Genomic DNA, 20,901 nt, shown 5'->3' with positions numbered 1-20,901 from the left:
CGCCGGCAGTGAGAGAGTATCCAAAACAGGAGCTGCAGGAGAGCGCCTCAAGGAAGGAAGTAATATCAACAAGTGAGAAACTTTGGCTATAGCAACCAGCCATTGTTATATATATATATAGGTGTTTGCCTATCTTTAAAACAATAAATAAACTAATAGTAATATTTTCATATGTATAGATATGTTTCCCTGTTTTTCCTCTCTATGCCACATATACACATATAAATTGATCACTACCTTGCTGCTTCACTAAACGTGACCAGAAGAATACAGGCTAAATTCTTTCCCCCCTTCAATCCATCCTAAATGCCTCGGCTAGGCTAATCCACCTCTCCCGATGCTATGTATCTGCCGCACCCCTCTGTGAGTCCCTTCACTGTCTCCACATTCACAGCAGAATTAAATTTAAATTCTCACTCTGACCTACAAAGCCCTTACCAATGCAGCCCCCCCATACCTGTCCTCACTCATCAACAAATATACTCCAGCCCGTCCCCTAAGATCCAACAATGATCTACTCCTTGTCTCTTCTACCATCACCTCCTCTCATGCTAGACTACAGGACTTCTCTTGTGCGGCACCAACCCTCTGGAACGCACTTCCTTGTGCCATCAGACTTTCCCCCAACCTCTCCTCCTTTAAATGCTTCCTAAAGACCTTCTTGTTCAGGGAAGCCTATAACCAAATCAGTAACTAATGAATTCCACTTGCCTAATAGTTGCCCTCATCTAACTTTACACTAACATCATTAGTCCCCACCTCCTGTTTCTCACCCTCCTACCCATTTAGATTGTAAGTTCCCACGGGAACAGGGCTCCCAATTCTTCCTGTATTTGTTTGTTAAATTGTGTCTGGTGTCTCATATTGTACTGTCCTTTTATCTTTGTTACCTATGAACAGCGCTGCGGAATCTGTTGGCGCTTTAATAAATAGTAGAAGAATTGGGCCTGCAGTATTACTAGCTATGTATGACTATTTGTTCATCCTTTCCCACAGATCTCTCACAACTCTAGGTTTAGTTATCTCTTCACTGGCGGATCAAGCAGCCGGGAAGGGGAAAACAAAGTTTGTACCTTACAGAGACTCTGTGCTTACATGGCTACTAAAGGTAACAATCACAGCATTTGTGTTATCCTTATGGTTGTCAGAAATAGATGATTTCTTTTTCATTTACTGTGGATTGTGTGTGTGCTTGTATAGTATGTGATTACTTGATATAATAGTGACAGGAGGCAGAAGAGCAATTGGTTGCAACATCACACTCATAGCGTGACTTTATACCATAACACCAGAAGATTAGTTAAACACTTTAGTTTAATATCATTATTTCTGAATGCAGATCATAGTTATAAAGAGGAGAAAATACTAGTTTAAAGACAAAGTAATACATTATTAAAGGGACATAAAATTCCAAATTAAACTTTCGCAATTCAGATGTAAATAAAAAAAAAAAATAATAATTATCGTCATCATCATCATAATACAATACATTTTTAATTACCTTTTTTTACAGGAACCTTGAGGCACGTGTCTTTTTTTATAAGGCATCTTATTGTACAAACTGAGTAGTTTATTGTTTGTATTTAATTCATTGTTTTGTTTTTTTAAGGACAACTTAGGAGGTAACAGCAAAACTGCCATGATAGCTACAATTAGCCCAGCAGCTGACAATTACGAAGAAACTCTCTCTACGTTACGATATGCAGACAGAGCTAAAAGGATAGTCAATCATGCTGTGGTAAATGAAGATCCTAATGCGCGGGTTATCCGAGAGCTGCGAGAGGAAGTAGATAAACTGAGAGAACAGCTTTCACAGGCTGAGGTAAGTGTTCTTCACTCAGTCATGTGACTGACACTATCAGCTGAGAAATGTTCACACTGTAAAAAGCAGGTGCACCAGAGCAACATTAGGCTTTTTTTTTCTTTGTTCCATCTAAAATAAGATATTTTAAAATATAGGTTAAAGTATATTACACATAGCAAGCCAATTAGCTCCTATACTTGTGCAAAAACACTTACTGCAGGCAGAGGATCAGCGTTATGTTTACCATAACACAAAGGTAAGTATTTTTAAAAATAAGCGTCAGTGTAAAGTTTAATAAATGAAAGTGCCCCTGTTTTTAAGATTAATTTTAGTTACTTATTCGTTAAACTTTACAATCACATTAATGAATAAAAAATAAAGCAACATTGAAATATACATTTGCTATTTCTATTGCTTGTGTTAGCTGTAAACTAATATTTTTATTCATATAATAGTTGTGCTTGCTCTTATTCCCTAGAGAAAAAGAGAAAGTTAGATTCCGTAGCCTAAGTATGTTGCAAAATGCTGCAAAACTGCCAGGCAATGCTTAACACAGCCTGTTCTAAGTGCCCACAATCAAGGGAGATATGATAGCTAGCTGGTTCAGACAATTTTGCAAGGACGATAAATAAATGCATCATGCAAGTTTTTTTGTATTTATTAATTAATTAATAAATAAATAAATTAATTAATACATTAATTAATCTCAATTTTTAATTCCCCATTCATGAATTATATCCCTTTACCACCTCCTTAAAGCAAAGTGATTCACATACATCTAAAAAATGTACATATGTCATTTTTTTCTGTGTGAGATTTATGCAGATGTTATGGGGATTTTATAGACATGTGTATTGCGAATTTCCTGAACTTGCTATTGTTACCAGATAGGTTGGAACTAAGTAAGAGTGACAATTGAACAAAGAGGAAAGACGATGCTATTTTTTAGTGTTTCCGTCTTACAAAAGAATCTAATCACAAATGTCAGTTTACTTTTACATCGCTTTCCGTTTACACAAAGTATAAATAATTAAATATTGAAGCATAGATGGTTGTAAAACAAGCAACATATCTTCTTGCCAGCTACAGGCAATAGTAGGAAGTATTCAACCTGTACAGATGTAATAGTTTCAATGTTATTTCACAAAACATTTTGGGCTAGATTTACAAATTGATTGCAAAATATTGCTTCCGCGAATGCATGAGAGAGCACTTCTATAGGCTCCAATGGGAGCCTCGTTCTGATGCCATGAGACACAGCATGAGAACTAGCGCAGCAAAAGGGGTAAGTCGCACAGCGATGGGCAGCAAATATAAATGTATATGAATATATGCATATATTTCTTTCCTATGGCATGGAGAGTCTACAACTTCATTCCAATTACTAGTGGGACATTCACCTCCTGGCCAGCAGGAGGAGGCAAAGAGCACCCCAGCAGAGCTGATAAGTGTCACTTCCCTTACCCATAACCCCCGTCATTCTTTGTCTCTGTGACGGGATCATTCCTTTTGCTCGGTTCCATCTGAGACCTCTGCAACTATGCATGCTCAGTCAATGGAACGGAGACCATTCAGATCTATCGCAGAGGATAGATCTGGATCCCCTAACACATGACTCTCTCTCATGGTGGATTTCACAGGACCATCTGTCTCGGGGCACATGCTTCCTGAGACCTTCCTGGGTGATTGTGACCACGGATGCCAGTTTATCAAATTCCAGTCAGACAACATCACATCAGTGGCTTACATCAACCACCATGGAGGAATTTGGAGTTCCTTAGCAATGAAGGAGGTGACTCGAATAATTCAGTGGGTGGAAGCTCACGATTGTCTCCTATCTGCCAGCCACATTCCAGGAGTGGACAACTGGGAGGCAGATTTTCTGAGCAGACAGACCTTCCATCCCTGGGGGTGGGCTCTCCATCTGGAAATATTCTCAAAGATAACTCTCAGGTGGGGGGTTCCAGAGTTGGATATAATGGCGTCTCGCCAAGATGCCAAGCTTCCAAAGTACGGTTCAAGGTCAAGAGATCCTCAAGCCACTCTGATAGACGCTCTGGCGGTTCCTTGGAACTTCAATCTGGCATACCCGTTTCCTCCGTTTGCTCTCCTTCCACGAGTCATTACTCATATCAAACAGGAGAGAGCACCTGTCATTCTCATAGCTCTGGCATGGCCTCGCAGGATCTGGTTCCGGGATCTGGTAAAGATGTCATCTCTTCCACCTTGGAGGCTACCTCTGAGGAATGACCTTCTACTTCAGGGTCCCTTCCTTCATCCAAATCTAGATTCTCTGAAGCTGATTGCTTGGAGATTGAATGCCTAGTTTTAGCTAGGAGTGGCTTTTCTGAGATGACTATTGATACCATGCTTCAGACTTGTAAGCCTGTTACTCGTAAGATTTACCATAAAGTATGGCGCAAATACCTCTATTGGTGTGACTCTAAGGGTTTCTCTTGGAGCAGGGTAAGGGTACCCAGAATTCTGTTCTTTCTTCAGGAAGGCCTGGAGAAAGGTTTGTCAGCACTCTGAAGGGTCAGATTTCTTCACTGTCTATTCTTTTGCACAAACGTCTGTCAGATCTACCAGATGTTCAATCTTTTGTTCAGGTGCTGGTCAGAATCAGGCCTGTGTTTAAACCCATTGCTCCTCCTTGGAGCCTTAATGTTGTTCTTAAGGTTTTGCAACAGGCTCCGTTTGAGCCGATGCATTCTGTTGATATTAAATTGTTATCTTGGAAGGTTTTGTTTCTTCTTGCTATTTCTTCTGCTTGCAGAGTTTCTGAGCTTTCGGCTCTGCAGTGTGATTCCCCTTACCTTATTTTTCATGCGTATAAGGCGGTCCTTCGTACTAAGATGGGATATCTTCCTAAGGTTGTGTTGGATCGCAATATTAATCAGGAAATTGTTGTTCCTTATTTTTGTCCCAATCCTTCTTCTGAGAAGGAATGTCTTTTGCATAACTTGGATGTTATGCATGCTCTAAAATTTTACCTTCAAGCAACTAAAGATTTTTGGCAATCTTCTGCCCTGTTTGTGGTTTGCTCTGGTAAGCATAAAGGTCAGAAGGCCACTTCTACTTCCCTTTCTCTCTGGTTGAGAAGTGTTATCCGGTTAGCTTATAAGACAGCTGGACAGCAGCCTCCTGAGAGAATTACGACTCATTCCACTAGGGCTGTCTCTTTTATCCTGGGTTTTTAAAAAATTAAGCTTCTGTGGAGCAAATTTGCAAGGAGGCAACATGGTCCTCTTAGCATACTTTTTCCAAATTCTATCAATTTGATACTTTTGCCTCGGCTGAAGCTTCTTTTGGGAGAAAATTTATTCTAGCTGTGGTGCCTTCTGTTTAGGTCCGCCTGTCTTGTTCTCCCTCCCTGTTCATTCTGTGTCCTCTAGCTTGGGTATTGGTTCCCACTAGTAATTGGAATGAAGTTGTGGACTCCATACCATAGGAAAGAAAATGTATGCTTATATATTTATTTCCAGGCATGGAGAGTCCACGACCCTGTCCTTATTTCAATTTAAGACGGCAGTTTTTTTGTGTAAACCTCAGGCACCTCTATACCCTTATGTTATCTTCTTTTTCCATTTCCCTTCGGCCGAATGACTGGGGGTTATGGGTAAGGGAAGTGACACTTAAAAGCTCTGCTTGGGTGCTCTTTGCCTCATCCTGCTGGCCAGGAGGTGAATATCCCACTAGTAATTGGAATTGGACTCTCTATGACCGGAAAGAAAGAAATTTATCAGGTAAGCATACATTTTCTTATTTATGTGTTAATATATGTATATACACATATTAACACATAGATATATATGTATATGCACATATTAACACATAAATATATATGTATATAAGCATATATGTTTTTTTTCTAACACCCCACACCTTAGCCCCCAAAAACTTGGTGACAGAGGACGTGTCAGGCACGTCCTACAAAGGGTGTCAGTTAATGACCAAGGACTTGTCTGGCACGTCCTCTGTGGTTTCAAGCACTGGAAGCTATTGTGATGCTTTCAGGGATGTTGAGGCATCGTGCAATACCCTTTTTTAGTCAACCGATGCAGAGAGGGCCACTCTGTGGCCCCTCTGCATCAGCCAGCGATGGTGCTGATCGTTGGTGGCGTGGGAAGGATACGAGAGAGGCGGATGGGCGGCCCATCGCTGGAGAGGAGTTCCAAATCCGGGAGTGCCGGCAGAGGGAGCGCGTGCACGAGGGGTGGCGCCCCTGCCGCTACTGTGATGGAGGGAGAGGGAAGGAGGGTGAGAGAGGGGGGAAATAAGTGTTGGGGAAAGGGATCTGGAAGGGAGAGGTGGGGAGTGTATTGAGGGGGGCAGCTACACTATAGAAAAATGGGGGGGTTTATTTTTTTTCATAAAGCTAAAATTAACCCTACAAAGCTACCTAATTAACCCCTTCACTGCTGGGCATAATACCAGTGTGGTGCACAGCGGCATTTAGCGGCCTTCTAATTACCAAAAAGCAATGCCAAAGCCATTTATCTGCTATTTCTAAACAAAGGAGATTACAGAGAAACATTTACAACCATTTGTGCCATGATTGGACAAGCTGTTTGTAAATAATTTCAGTGAGAGACCTAAAGTTTGTGAAAAAGTTAACAAATTTTTTTAATTTGATCGCTTTTGGCGGTGAAATGGTGCCATGAAATATACCAAAATGAGCCTAAATCAATACTTTGGGTTGTCTACTAAAAAAAAATATATATACATGTGTAGGGCTGCAACTAATGATTATTTTCATAATCGATTAGTTGGTCAATTATTTTTTTGATTAATCGGTTAAAAAAAAACAACAACAAAAAACACTCACCAATATACCATTCAGTGTACTTTTTATTAATCATCATGACTGCAGGGTGGAAGGGATTTAATTGGATGGGATTCAGCTTTTATATTAAAAGAAAAGAAGATCAACTGCTGTGCTGTGAGTGCTTCTGTAGCTGTTATAGGAATTTAGCACAGGGGTGTTAGGAGATGCGGGCACCGGGTCGCATGGAAGGGGAGGGACTAAGGTCCTTATCAAGTTAGTAACTTGCTGGGATCCAAGGGGATTAACATAAACTCTGGTGGTCTGAGTCTCACTGTTTGATTTAACAACACTCCTTCCTGTGACTGCTTTTGTAAGGAATTTAGCACAGGGGTGTTAGGAGATGCGGGCACTGGGTCGCATGTTAGGGGAAGGGCTAAGGTCCGGATCAAGTTATAAACTTGCTGGCAGCTCCGCTTGGCTAACGGCAAGTTTCTAACTTGATCCGGACCTTAGCCCCTCCCCTTCCATGCGACCCGCTGCCCCGCGATCTCCTCACACCCCTGTGCTAAATTCCTAACAGTTTAGAAGCAGTCACAGGAAGGAGTGTTATAAAAACAAACAGTGAGACCACCAAAGCTTATGTTAATCCCCTTGGCTCCCAGCAAGTTACTAACATGATTCGGACATTAGACCCTCCCCTTCCATGCGACCCAGTGACTGCGATCTAACACCCCTGTGCTAAATTCCTAACAGTTACAGTCACAGGAAGGAGTGTTGTAAAAACAAACAGTAAGACCACCAGAGCTTATGTTAATCCCCTTGGCTCCCAGCAAGTTACTAACTTGATCTGGACCTTAGCCCCTCCCCTGCCATGCGACCCGGTGCCCGCATCTCCTAACACCCCTGTGCTAAATTCCTAACAAAAGCAGTCACAGTAGGAGTGTTGTTACATCAAACACAGTGAGACTCAGACCACCAGAGCTTATGTTAATCCCCTTGGCTCTTGATCCGGACCTTAGCCCCTCCCCTTCCATGTGACCCGGTGCCCACATCTCCTAACACCCCTGTGCTAAATTAGGAAGGAGTGTTGTTAAATAAAAACAGAGAAGCTAGTACTATTACCCACCTTGCAGCAAATAGATGAAGTCAGGAGTCAGGACTCAGAAGTCTATCGCACTGTCACACTGACACTACACTTCCACAATACGTCTTCTCTGATGTCTTCTCTTTACCGCTCTAAAAATAGACAAGCCTTCTCTAGTATGGCTGCGTGCAAGCAGCCCAACTAATCGATAGACCAACTAATCGATAATGAAAATCGTTGACAATGATTTGCATTATCGATTATTATCGATTTAGTCGATTAGTTGTTGCAGCCCTATACATGTGAAGTGTTATTCAGGGATTCCTGACAAATATCAGTGTTACAATGTAACTATCGCTAATTTTGAAAAAAAAAATGGTTTGGAAATAGCAAAGTGCTACTTGTACTTATTACCCTATAAGTTGCAAAGAACATATAAACGTTGGGTATTTCTAAACTCAGGACAAAATTTAGAAACTATTCAGCATAGGTGTTTTCTTCCTAATGGGAAAGAATCCACAGCCACATTCATTACTTGTGGGAAAAAAGAACCTGGCCACCAGGAGGAGGCAAAGACACACCAGCCAAAGGCTCAAATACTCCTCCCACTTCCCCTATCCCCCAGTCATTCTATGCCTTTCGTCCAATGAGGTTGGCAGAGAAGTGTCAGAAGTTTTATTTTTTTAAAGAAAGTACTTTTATTCATTTTTACATAAAGTGTGTCTCTCATGGAGGGTAGTACTCTTCGCAATGGGACAAGAGTTTTTAAGTAGTCCTGTTAGTCTCTCAGTGAGGGTCTGGACGAATGTTAGAGTCCGGAGATTCAGTGGGAGTTCTCTATGCGACACCATCCCGACTCGTATTAACAGCTCCTCTAGCACTTGGCGTTGCCGATCCTTCGCTACCTGCTGTCTTCTATTCCTTAATCATGTTTCTTATGTGATCTCCCTGCTTTGTGTTGTGGGTATTGGCTTTGGGGCTGAGACAGGAGAATTGCTTGAAGCATTTAGAGGGGCCTAGTTGCCGTGTTTTTCTGGCGCATTTTTTATTTATTTTACGGTTCAACTTATGACCGGGCATTGTTGCGCTTCCGCATTCCGGACCGTGTGGGGACGAGGACTTTCTGCTTCGTTTGGATCTGGTCATAGGAGGTGGCGAGTGCCCCAGCCATTTTTTTTATATAGTCCTATTTTTCTCTTTGGTTTTAACCATGGAGGATTCTGGAGCTGAGACTGTCGTTTCTGATTCCGATTCTTCCTCTTGTGAGGAAGGTACTTCGGCCCCACTGACGCAAGTTTATCAGTACTGTCTCTTGTGCCTTCTTAGAGCGCCTGGTTTCTCGGCTCGGTTAACCAGGGGCCTATTGAACCATCAGCCTCTGGGGGCTCTGTCCCTCAAACGGCGGATTCCCAACAGCACCCTTCCTCTACATTTGCGGGTAACCCTATTGTTAATTCTCCCTCCGCACAGGGTGGTTTGTTTCCCCTGGAGATGGCGGGTCATTTCCGCTTCAATATATTGATGGCGCTCGTTTGCCTGCAGGACCCGGTGGTTTCTGCGTGGTTGTGTTCTTGCCCGACTATCCCGGGTGTTCGGACTTCGGGTGGGTCTATTCATTTTCCTCCAGGGGTGAATATTCCTCCATGTTACACCTTTCGTTATCGGATCGCGCAGCTGCACGCTCTACACCGTCGTCTTTTCGACTTATTGGGGGATCCTCTCCTCTATCAGTCGGGGAATGTGTCCTCGAATGGTGCTTCGAGCTTGTGTCCTTTCCCAGAGTTTTTTTGGCGGATGCCTTCGGGCTGCCTTATTTTCTTTCATCCGAGTAGGATATATTTTTTTATTTATATATTTGATTATTCCTTCGGGAATTTCTGGGATGGACTTGCTTTTCTTTTTATTATTTCCTTGGAAGTTGTTCGCGGACTGTTGGGTCCGGAATTTGTGTGCACTTTGTTGAGTTGTCAGTGATGCATGTTGCGCCTGGCGGGTCCGGCGGGACCATGAGTGTTTTGTTTTATTGTTTTCACAAACTACACTATACATATACATCCGGACCTTCGGATCCGCATACCGGGAGAGATTGGGCATGCCACTCTATTCCCGGGGCTTGGTCGGTGGCTTCCGCCGCGTCGCTTCTTGCTCTCCTTGAGGGGGAGGGGCCTTCTCCGCTAGGGCGGTTTTTGGGCCTTGCTCTTCTTGCTAGCCTTTGGGTGGTTTAGACTCCTAGGGTCTCTGGACCTCGTTTTGTTCCACTTTTAATGGATCCTCTTCGTGGATTAGCGGTGGAGCGCTTGATTGGTATACGAGACATAATGGCGTGGGACCCTAGTTTCTGAATGTCACGGAGTTGAGCTCTGTGCCGTGGGTTCTATCGCCTTTAGATCGGTTCTGCGTTTTTTCGCGGTCCCTTTCTTAGGGTTTTGTTAGAGTTCCTTTTTTTGGGTTCCTTCCTCGGGTGAGGAGTGTCTGACCGGAATTTTGGTTGGGGTCCTCTTCTTCAGGTCTATTTGTGGATCTGGGATAGGGCTGGGGTTCTGGGTGCTGTTGGTATAGCTTTGTCTATACTTGTCCCGATATTTCCCTCCGGTATTCGGGTTGCGTCTGGAAGGGGTTCTGCTTTTTCTCTCTTGAGAGTCTGGTCCCCTTCTTATGGCTGCTCAGGGCCTTTGTTTTCTGTGAGGGAATGTGTTCTGGACTTCCTTTGGGGTACGTTGTTCTGGTGCTCTGACCTTGCATCAGAATTCCTGTGTAGTGCCTTGATAAGGGTCACTTTGTCCTCATATCTCCCACAATGGTATCTGTTATGGGCCCTGAGATTGCTACCTCGGGTAGTGTCTGCTCCTTTGGGGGCTGGCTCGTTTTTGGTTCGTTTTGTCTCCTGTGTCGAGTTTTGTGTCCAGGGGGCAAGGTTTCCCTTGTCCTCCATCTTCCCTTGGGTGACTTTTTTTTCTCTGGGGGTGTATTCTTATTTGTCCCTGGTTCAGGGATGAAGATGCCCTTGGGAATGGGCTTCTGGGTTTGGTGTTCCTCTGTTTGGGACTCTGCCCGTGTTTCTGGTCATACTTTTTCAAGGTGGCTGGTGGTGTTTCCTCCCTCTCGTTCAAGGGGTGGTGGAACTCTGTCCTTGGACTTTTCACTGTCATTGACAGGTTGGTCTTTCCATGTGTGGGCGGTCCTCGTTGCGGAGGTTCTGCGGTAGTTGTGGACGTCCCTGGTTATCTCAGGATCCAAAGCTGTGGTTCTGGTCATCTTTTGACTTTTCAGCTGCCTCTGTTTCTTTTGGATGCAGTTGGTCCCTGTTAAGGTGCTCGCCTAGGTCTCTTTTTCGGTTTGAGGTGAACTCCTTGGTTCCCTCCAACTGGGGAGCTGGACTAGGAGGTTATTTTCCCTTTATCTGTGGCTGCACTATGGCGTGCTACTCAGTCGTCTGTGTGGTTTTCTGTTTCATAAGATACTTTTTGTTCTCTTTTGGTCCCTGACTTGGTCGCGTTTGGCTGATGATGCCCTTTTTTTCTGGCATCTAGTGAGGCTTTCTGGAGTCTCCCGAGCTAGTTTGATCTGTCTTTTGGAAGACAGGGTTCTGGTTAGTTATCCCTCTACCTTGCTTCTTCCTTTGGGGAGTTGTTGGTCAGGGTTCCCTTATGGGGGCGTGTGTATGGGATCTGCCTTTGGGCGATAGTGCGCTTCGAGTCCTTTTGGCTCTGTGCTGTTGCATATGTTTTTTACCAAGAGTGTCGTTTGTGTCCTTGGGGGCCTTTTTTCTTCATGTTTTTGCTCCCTGCTTTTGGATGAAGCGGGACCTTTTTATTTATGGGATGTGGTTCAGTACTGGTGCCCTCAGATTGGGCCGCTTCTTACCCTCCCATTCTTGGTATTCAGTGTCCTCTTTGGCTTGGGTATAATTTTCCCACAAGTTATGAATGCGGCTGTGGACTCTTTCCCATTAGGAAGAAAAACATAAATTATGCTTACCTGATAATTTAATTTTCTTCCGTGGGAAAGAGTCCACAGCCCCCCGTGCGTTTTTTTGGAGCGTTTTTTCATGTATAGTCTTCTGGCACCCTTTTACCATGATAATCTTCCACTGGTCCTTGTTCCTCAGCAGAATGACTGGGGGATAGGGGAAGTGGGAGGAGTATTTGAGCCTTTGGCTTGTGTGTCTTTGCCTCCTCCTAGTGACCAGGTTCTTATTTCCCACAAGTAGATAAATGCGGCTGTGGACTCTTTCCCATGGAAGAAAATGAAATGATCAGGTAAGCATAATTAGTTTTTTTTGTGGTTGTAGATTTGTAACAGATTTTGGGAGTCAGAAGTTAGAAAATGTGTGTTTTTCCATTTTTTTCATCATATTTTATAATTTTTTCATAGTAAATTATAAGATATGATGAAAATAATGGAATGATTAGAAAGTCTGTTTAATGGCGAGAAGAACTGTATATAATATGTGGGGGTACAGTAAATGAGTAAGAGGAAAATTACAGTTAAACACAAACGCCACAGAAATGTAAAAATAGCTCTGGTCCCAAATGGTAAGAAAATTGAAAAGTGCTGTAGTCACTAAGGGGTTAAAAGGGACCTCACATGCTTTTTTTGTGGACAATTGGGGACATTTAAAAAATTAACCAGAGATCTGACCTCTGGTTAATTTTTTGAGCGCTAATTACCAGCTATTTGTAATGGCTGGTTATTTGTCTTGCGCCCGCAAACTTGTGATCTAGCCATTTGTAGGTAAGAGTATGCTTTCAGTATGTTTAAATGATGTTTGATGTACTCTGTAGAAAATATGTGTGCAATTTTCCTTTTAAGGTGGAAACTACAGATCTTAAACTAACTACAATTATTACAGCCATTGTGTTTTCCTAGAAACATAAAACTTGTAAAATTTGGAAAAAGTATGTAAGGAGGACCAGGTAGCCCCCTTACAGATCTGATCCATAGAGGTCTCGTTCTTAAAGGCCCAAGAGGAAGCCACTGCTCTAGTGAAATGAGACATTATCCTCAGGAGGACGATGTCAAGCTGTCTCGTAAGCTAAGCGGATGACACTCCTTAACCAAAAAGATAGGGAAGGGGAAGGCGAAGTAGCATTCTGCCCCTTACGCTTCTCCGGATAGACAACAAACAAAGAGGAAGATTGTCTAAACTCCTTAGTAGCCTGAATTGTGATGCGTTCCTTCGATGAAGAAGGATTAGGACACAAGGAAGGAACTACAATCTCCTGATTGATGTTGCGATGTGACACAACCTTAGGAAGAAAACCTAATTTTGTACGTAAAACTGCCTTATCTGCATGAAAAATCCGATAAGGGGGCTCACATTGCAAAGCAGAGATCTCAGAAACTCTGCGCACAGAGGCAATAGCCAATAAAAACAGTACCTTCCAAGATAACAATTTAATGTCAACTGAATGCAAAAGCTCAAACAGAACCTATTGCAAAACCCGAAGAACAAGATTTAGGCTCCAAGGAGGAGCCCCAGATCTAAACACAGGTCTGATCCTAATCAGAGCCTTAACAAAGGAATGCACGTCTGGAAGTCTCTTGTGCAATAAAACTGACAGGGCCGAAATCTGTCCCTTCAGGAAACTAGCCGAAAGGCCCTTCTCCAGCCCATCCTGGAGAAAAGATAAGATCCTGGCAACCTTAACTCTGTGCCAGGAAAAACCATGCTCTTCACACCAGAATAAGTAGGTCCTCCACACCTTGTGGTAGATACGCCGAGTAACTGGTTTATGAGCTTGAATAAGAGTATTAATGACACTCTCAGAGAAACCTCTCTTGGCTTAGACTAAGCATTCAATCTCCACACAGTCAGCCTCAGAGAATCTAGATTTTGATGAACAAATGGACCTTGTATCAGCAGGTCTCTGCGACAAGGTAACTTCCACGGAGGAGATGAGGACATCCCCACTATATCTGCGAACCACGTCCTTCGCGTCCACGATGGAGCAATCAGGATTACTGATACCCGCTCCTGCTTGATGCGGGCCACCACTCGAGGAAGAAGCGGTAATGGAGGAAAAAGATATGAGTTTGAACCTCCAGGGCACTGCTAGTGCATCTATTAGATCCGCTTTGGGATACCTCGACCCGTACCTTGGTAGCTTGGTATTGAGACGGGACGCCATGAGATCTTATCTCCGGCGTCCCCCACTTGCTGCATATCTCTGCAAACACCATGGGATGGAGAGACAATTCCCCTGGATGGAAGGATTGCCTGCTGAGAAAATCTGCCTCCCAGTTGTCCACACCCAGAATGTGGATCGCTGACAGCGAACAGCTGTGGGCCTCCGTCCACTCCAGAATCTGAGATACTTCCTTCATCGCCAAGGAACTTCTCGTTCCCCCATGATGGTTGATGTAAGCCATCGAGGTTATATTGACTGATTGGAATCTGATAAATTGGGACAAACCCAGAAGTGGCCAAGCCTTCAAGGCCTTGAAGATTGCCTGTAGTTCCAAAATATTGATCGGGAGGGAGGACTCCTCCTGAGTCCACAACCACTTTGCCTTCCTGGCACCCCAAACAGCTCCCCATCCGGATAGGCTTGCGTCCATAGTCACAATCTCCCAGGATGGTCTTAAGAAGCATGTCCCTTGGGACAGATGATCTGGACAGAGCCACCAAGAGAGCGATTCTCTCGACCGGTTGTCTAATACAATCAGTTGAGACAGATCTGAATGATCACCATTCCACTGCCTCAGCATGCACAGTTGTAAAGGTCTGAGACGGAATCTGGCAAAAGGAATGATGTCCATGCAGGACACCATGAGACCAATCACCTCCATACACTGAACCACACTTGAGGGACTCAAGGAGATCTAGAGGGCAAGCCATGCCGAATTTAGCTTGCACCATCTCTGGTCTGTTAGAAATATCCTCATGGATATAGAGTATATTATAGTACCCAGGAATTCCACCCTGGTACTTGGGATAAGAGAACTCTTTTCCAAGTTCCCTCCTTCTCTGGGACCAAGAAAAGGCTTGAATAAAACCCCAAACCTCTTTCTTTGATAGTCACCAGGACAACAACTCCTAAGGAGGATAGATCCCGAACGCACCCTAGAAAGGCATCCCTCTTTTCTGGTCTGGTAGACAGATTTGAGAGAAGGAATCTGCCCCTTGGCGGATGAGATTTGAAGCCTATCTTGTAAACCCTGAGATACCACCTCCAGGACCCACGGATCCTGTACGTCCTTGAACCAGGCGTCTGAAAAAAGAGACAGTCTGCCCCCTACATGATCCAATCCTGTATCGGGGGGCCACCCCTTCATGCCGACTTGTTTTCGGCAGGCTTCTTATTTTGCTTGGATTTATTCCTGGACTGAGCCAGCTTCCAAGTACTGTTGGGTTGCTCGGGCTTGGAGGAGGATTGTTGTCATTGGGATTTGTCAGAACGAAAGGAACGAAAATTAGAAGATTGTCGTCCCTTAGACTCGTTCTTCTTATCTTGCGGTAGGAAGGCACCCTTGCCTCCGGTAACTGTAGAAATAATTGAGTCCAGGCCTGGACCAAATAAAATCTTTCCCTTGAAGGGAAGTGAAAGGATTCTGGACTTAGAAGTCATATCCTCAGACCAAGACTTCAACCAGAGTGCCCGGCAGGCTAGGACCACAAAGGATAATGTAGCAAGGGTAGTAATCTCACGGGCCGCCGAGTCTTGAGAGGTAGACGGTTTAGAGGGACTATGTGCCTTAGCAGGATTTCCCTGTGGGAAAACTACAGCCTCCTCACAATATAAACAGGTATGATTTAGTACCTTCTAACATGTCAGAGTCCTCCATAACTCAGGTTATACCCACAGAAGGACACTAATAAAAACTTTTTTTTATTATAGAAAACTGCAACTTTATACTCCCAATGGCTGGGGCACTCACCACCTCCTAGACCCAGACAGTTAACAGAGGAAAAGCTCTCCTCAGGTTCAAGTCTCAGCCGGAATTGAGGAAATTAACATAGACCACACCCAGTCACATGGAGTGCAAGACAGTACTCCCCCTGTTATTACAGTGTAAGTACAGCAAATAATAGGAGCTGTGCAACACTTTCAAAAACGAAAGTGAAACTTAAAAGTAAAACCTATTTGTTCCAGCCAAAAACACACAGTCTATCAGCCCAGGAAAAAATCACACAAAGCAGCATGTAAATAATTAATACACTGATTAATTAACCCCAACTGTTCAATAAAACCCCTTCAGGATATTAACCCTGGATCCTATCAAGGAATAAAGGAGCCACACTGTGACCCTGTTATAGCATTGTATGTGTAAAAGGATCCATGCTGTGAAACAGAACACAGCCTCTCAAGTGTGAACATCTTATAGCAGCACTCCTGACATGGACTTGAGTGAGAGAAAGCAGGCAGTGAAACTCGTCAACACTGATTGCTTTAGGAGCTGTTAGCAGTAGTCTGGAAGGTTTCGCAGAAAAAAAATCCCTGCATCTCCAGACTCTAACTTTCATCAATACTCTTACTGAAAGGTTGACATGACTACTTAAAACTTCAGTCCAGACTGGGGTAATGAGGAAGTGGAAGAGATATTTAAGACTTTTGCTGGGGTGTTTTGCCTCCTCCAGGAGGCCAGGTGTTTTGTATGTCCCAACAGTAAGGAATGAAGCCATGGACTCTCCCTATCTTTGGAAGGAAAATGCTTGTATTCAAAACTGAAATGCATCATTGTGGATTCCAATTTTGGCTGGAATGCCCCTTTAAGGTGCATTATGTATTTATTAATTATAAAATATTGAAAAATATTAATAATTAATATAAATAATTATTATAGATGTACTTAAAAATTCTAAAAAATCAATAGAATATATATGTATATATTTTTCATAAACTTTAAATAGTATTAATAATTATTATTAATATTTTTTCAATATTTTATATTTTTTGTTTACATAACCCGCCTTAATATAACAAATTCTTCATGTGCGCTAACCCGATACTGCATTAGGCCTATAGCACAAAACCCAAAACGCGTTACGCATATTTTATATTCCAATGTTCTTCACATAGAAAACATTTTTTTAAATATATATTTCTATATATGTTAATGTAAATTATATATCTGTACCTATATATCTATATGAATATATACAGATATATATATATATATATATATATATATATATGTATATATATATATATATATATATGTATATATATATATATATATATATATATATATATATATATATATATATATATATATATAGGAATATTTAAAATAAAAATAAAATTTGTCTGTATATGAAGAACATTGGAATGTGAAATATTTATAACTCCTCTTGGGTATGGCGCTGTAGGTTTAATATGGTGTTGGGTTAGTGCACAAGTGATAAGTGTTAGGTTTCTGTTCTTTTGTGCTCTACATTTAAGTATTATGGGGAGAATAAGTTAGCGCGGTCACGTTATCCGAAGGCCTATAGTTAAAGCGCATTGGGTTTTGCTCTTGCGCAAAAAGTCTTCTTTGAACTTGCAATACACGCGCTAACTCACACACACACAATCTTAACTTCTGCCGGTGTTATCGCTCGAGCCAAAGTGCTAAATAGCACACCACTTGTAATCTGGTACTGTATTTGATCCATTTTTTTATTTCAAAAACAGAAGACTGTTCACTGTTTTATTTATTTATTTATTTTTAAAAATATTAATTGGTTTAAATTATACTGCATTTCTAGTTCGTTGATTGCTTCTGTATTTTTCTGGAATTCTTTCCTCTTCTTTTTACTCTATGTATTAATGTTTCTCAAATTGATATTTTTGAAACTTATTGTTAAATATTATAAAAAACAAACATGCACATACATTATAATACTAAGATTTTTCTGCAAATGCATCCAATGGGAAGTCTGTCAACTTTCAGCCCGGGGGAGAAAGCACATTACACCATATCTTACACATGTCTTAGCGTCACAATGCTTAATATAAAACTGTTTATATATAAGAGATATGAAAAAAAGCTACCTAGATTTACTCTTCATCAAAGGATAGCAAGAGAACAAAACATTTGATAATAGAAGTAAATTGGAAAGTTGTTTAAAATTGCAGGCTCTATCTGAATCATTAAAGTTTTTAATTTTGACTTTACTGTCCCACTTTATTGAAGAATTTTTGTTTTCATTTAAAAAGACAAAAGTGTAAAATGAAAATGCACTATTGCTTACATTCATCAAAGCGTGAAACACAGGCAAAGGGATTAAACAGTATTAGCTCTACACTTCACTACTGGGAACATGTCTAGTGAGCCAATGACAAGATGCATAGGCCCAGCCACCAGCTAGCTCACGGTAGTGTATTGCTGTCTTCCTAGCCTACTTCGGTATGCTTTTCAACACAGTACAATTGACAAAAAGATGCTTTAAAATGTTTAAGTTTGACTTTTATATTTATTTAAACACATAAAAAGAGAAATTCTGAATTTATGTATTTACTTAATACAAGTTCTGACCATCACAGGAACAAATTCATGCAGTCATTCATATTTATAATGAGTTATACATTAGCAAGTATCTGTATAATCATATTATGTTCTTTCTTAGAAATTGAGTCTCTATATCGATTAGATCTAAATGTTAAGTGCTAGTTGTTCCACTTTGGTGTTTATCAGGCAAGTTAATTATTTATGTGTTTGTTTTTTGTTTGTGTACTTAGGCAATGAAGGCTCCTGAGCTAAAGGAAAAATTAGAAGAATCTGAAAAATTAATACGGGACCTGACAATCACATGGGAAGAAAAACTAAGGAAAACAGAAGCAATTGCCCAGGTATTGTAACTCATTCTCTATTAGCTCAGTCATATATAGGGCACTGGTTGTAACAGAGGCGTATCCCAAATGTGCAGAAATACCTGCTGTAGTTTTCTAATGTTTGTCATATAGACAGTCCCCTGGTGCTATAACTTTGTTACAATGGACAACCTTTATATCATTTCCTGGTGCGCACTGCTTGTTCTGCCTCTAGACATCCTGGAAACTGTAGAACATAAGAAGATATTTCATATATTTTATAAATAACACAGATAGGGTGGTTGATATATGGAATACACTTCCAGTAGTGCAGGTAAGGATAAAAAGTGCAAGAGAATTCAAGAATGCCTGGGATATGGATAATCTATACTGAAACTAATAAGGTTTACAGAAGGAAATTTGAGCAAACATAGAAGGTTTTCCTTTTCTTATCTACTATAAAAATCGTAAACATTGCAGACTATGGCCCCCAATTATTAATGAGCGGGTTAGACAAGGATCCCAGGTAGGGAACCTGTTACCCTGCGGGCAGACAAAGATTCCAGGTAGGGAACCTGTTCCCATGCATTTAGGGCCAGCAATGCAGCATCCACCGCTGGACTTTAGGATTTCACAAGCAATCTCTTGTGCAGCCGCACCTCCTGCTCTCATGCAACCAATTGCATGAGCGCAGGGCCTGTGAAAAATCTACAACAAATGGATATTTCAAGTCCCCACCTCTGAGGTGGCAGAATGGTTAGGAAGCAGGTATTAATAGCATTTAGAATTTGACACATTCTTTTAAATAATAACAAATTAGTAGAAGAATTTTAAAGTACAAGGTCTGTTATTTTGTGTTCTTTCCTTTTTCTATTTAACGCTGTAGCATTGACTAGCGTTTGTTTTACTGCCAACAGGAGAGGCAAAAGCAGCTAGAGAGTATGGGCATCTCACTGGAGTCATCTGGTATTAAGGTTGGAGAGGACAAATGCTACTTGGTGAATCTTAATGCTGATCCTGCCCTTAATGAACTTTTGGTGTATTATTTAAAGGTGGGTCATATAGCTGTAAATGCATTTGTTTTTCTCTATAGAAAATTGTCAAAAATGAGTTTAAAGGATAATCCGGCATAATTATTATCAGGCCTCAACAAGCCCATGGATCTGCCATTCCCATAGAGTCATGGGAATTACTGTTCAGTGGAATGATGATTGGCATAAAATGGAAACACAATGATATTGAGACCAGCGTTTTGACAAAAAAATTGCTGTAATTTTGATTTTGCAAAAAAAAGGGACAGTAAAGTAAAAATTACATTTTTGTGATTCAAATAAAGCATTCTATTTTAAACAACTTTCCAATTTACTTGTATTCAACAATACACTACTGGGAGCTGGCTGGTGATTGGTGGCTTCTTCTTGTCATTGGCTCACCTGATGACTTAAAGGGACACTGAACTAAATTTTTTTCTTTTGCGATTCAGATAGAGCATGCAATTTTAAGCAACTTTCTAATTTACTCCTATTATCAAATTTTCTTCATTCTCTTGGTATTTTTATTTGAAAAGCAAGAATGTAAGTTTAGATGCCGGCCCATTTTTGGTGAGCAACCTGGGTTGTCCTTGCTGATTGGACAGCACCAATAAACAAGTGCTGTCCATGGTTCTGTACCAAAAATTGACTGGCTCCTTAGCTTAGATGCCTTCTTTTTCAAATAAAGATAGCAAGAGAACGAAGAAAAAAGGATAATAGGAGTAAATTAGAAAGTTGCTTAAAATTGCATGCTCTATATAAATCACAAAAGAAAAAATTTCGGTTCAGTGTCCCTTTAAGTAAGCGCCCAGTAGTGCATTGCTGCTTCTGAGACTATCTACGCTTGCTCTTCAACAAAGGATACCAAGAGAATAAAGTAAATTGTATAATAGAAGTAAATTAGGAAGTTATTTAAAATTGCATTCTCTATCTGAATAATACAAGTTTATTTTTTACTGTACTGCCCCTTTAATTTTGTATTTCAGCAATAGTATCTTATTAAACCAGTGTTTATAAATCCTTCACCCACCTGTTCTATGGTTAAAGACAATTAGCAAGTGTTTCTATTCTCAATATCCAAAATGTATCACTGTTGTAAGCAAAACATTCTAAGCTGCCCAATTGCAATGCTGTCATTCTTAAGAAATGCAATATGCTTAAGAGATGAGAAAAGCAGCTGTTTCATTGACACACCCTATCTTTAGTATATGCAAGCAAGCAAAGGTTCACATTTACTGACCATCATAAATAGCAGATATGTATAAATAATACGTTTTAAAGAGATAAGGAAAGTCTCCAAACATTAGTTGGCAAATCTGTTAAAACATTGCAAATGGATAACATTCTTTGCAAAACTGTTACCATATATTGCTCCAGAAATGGGCCGGCTCCTAAGCATACGTCCCTTCTTTTCAACAAAAGATGTCAAGAGAAAGAAGAAAAATTTATAATATAAGTAAATTAGAAAGTTGTTTAAA

The 20,901-nt window shown here is 41.2% G+C and overlaps 1 protein-coding gene across 6 annotated transcripts in view; it reads left to right on the top strand.

The window, feature by feature from the left end:
* KIF13A (kinesin family member 13A) overlaps window positions 1-20,901 on the top strand; it is a 390,994-nt gene that overhangs the window by 263,971 nt on the left and 106,122 nt on the right. For all 6 annotated transcript variants that reach the window (XR_008402581.1, XM_053714782.1, XM_053714779.1 and 3 more), the window contains exons 9-13: window positions 1-72; window positions 997-1,108; window positions 1,610-1,822; window positions 18,321-18,431; window positions 19,310-19,444. The exon at window positions 1-72 is cut by the window's left edge and continues 41 nt beyond it. Coding sequence is in view for 5 of the 6 variants with exons in the window: in XM_053714782.1 (XP_053570757.1) it covers window positions 1-72; window positions 997-1,108; window positions 1,610-1,822; window positions 18,321-18,431; window positions 19,310-19,444 (643 nt within the window). In the remaining variant the exon portion in view is untranslated. The remainder of the gene's footprint in view (window positions 73-996; window positions 1,109-1,609; window positions 1,823-18,320; window positions 18,432-19,309; window positions 19,445-20,901) is intronic.

Source organism: Bombina bombina, chromosome 5 (assembly GCF_027579735.1).
Source record: "Bombina bombina isolate aBomBom1 chromosome 5, aBomBom1.pri, whole genome shotgun sequence".
NCBI classification, from domain to species: domain Eukaryota; kingdom Metazoa; phylum Chordata; class Amphibia; order Anura; family Bombinatoridae; genus Bombina; species Bombina bombina.
The sequence above is the reverse complement of the archived record's forward strand: the minus strand, read 5'-3'. Positions and strand labels throughout refer to the sequence as shown.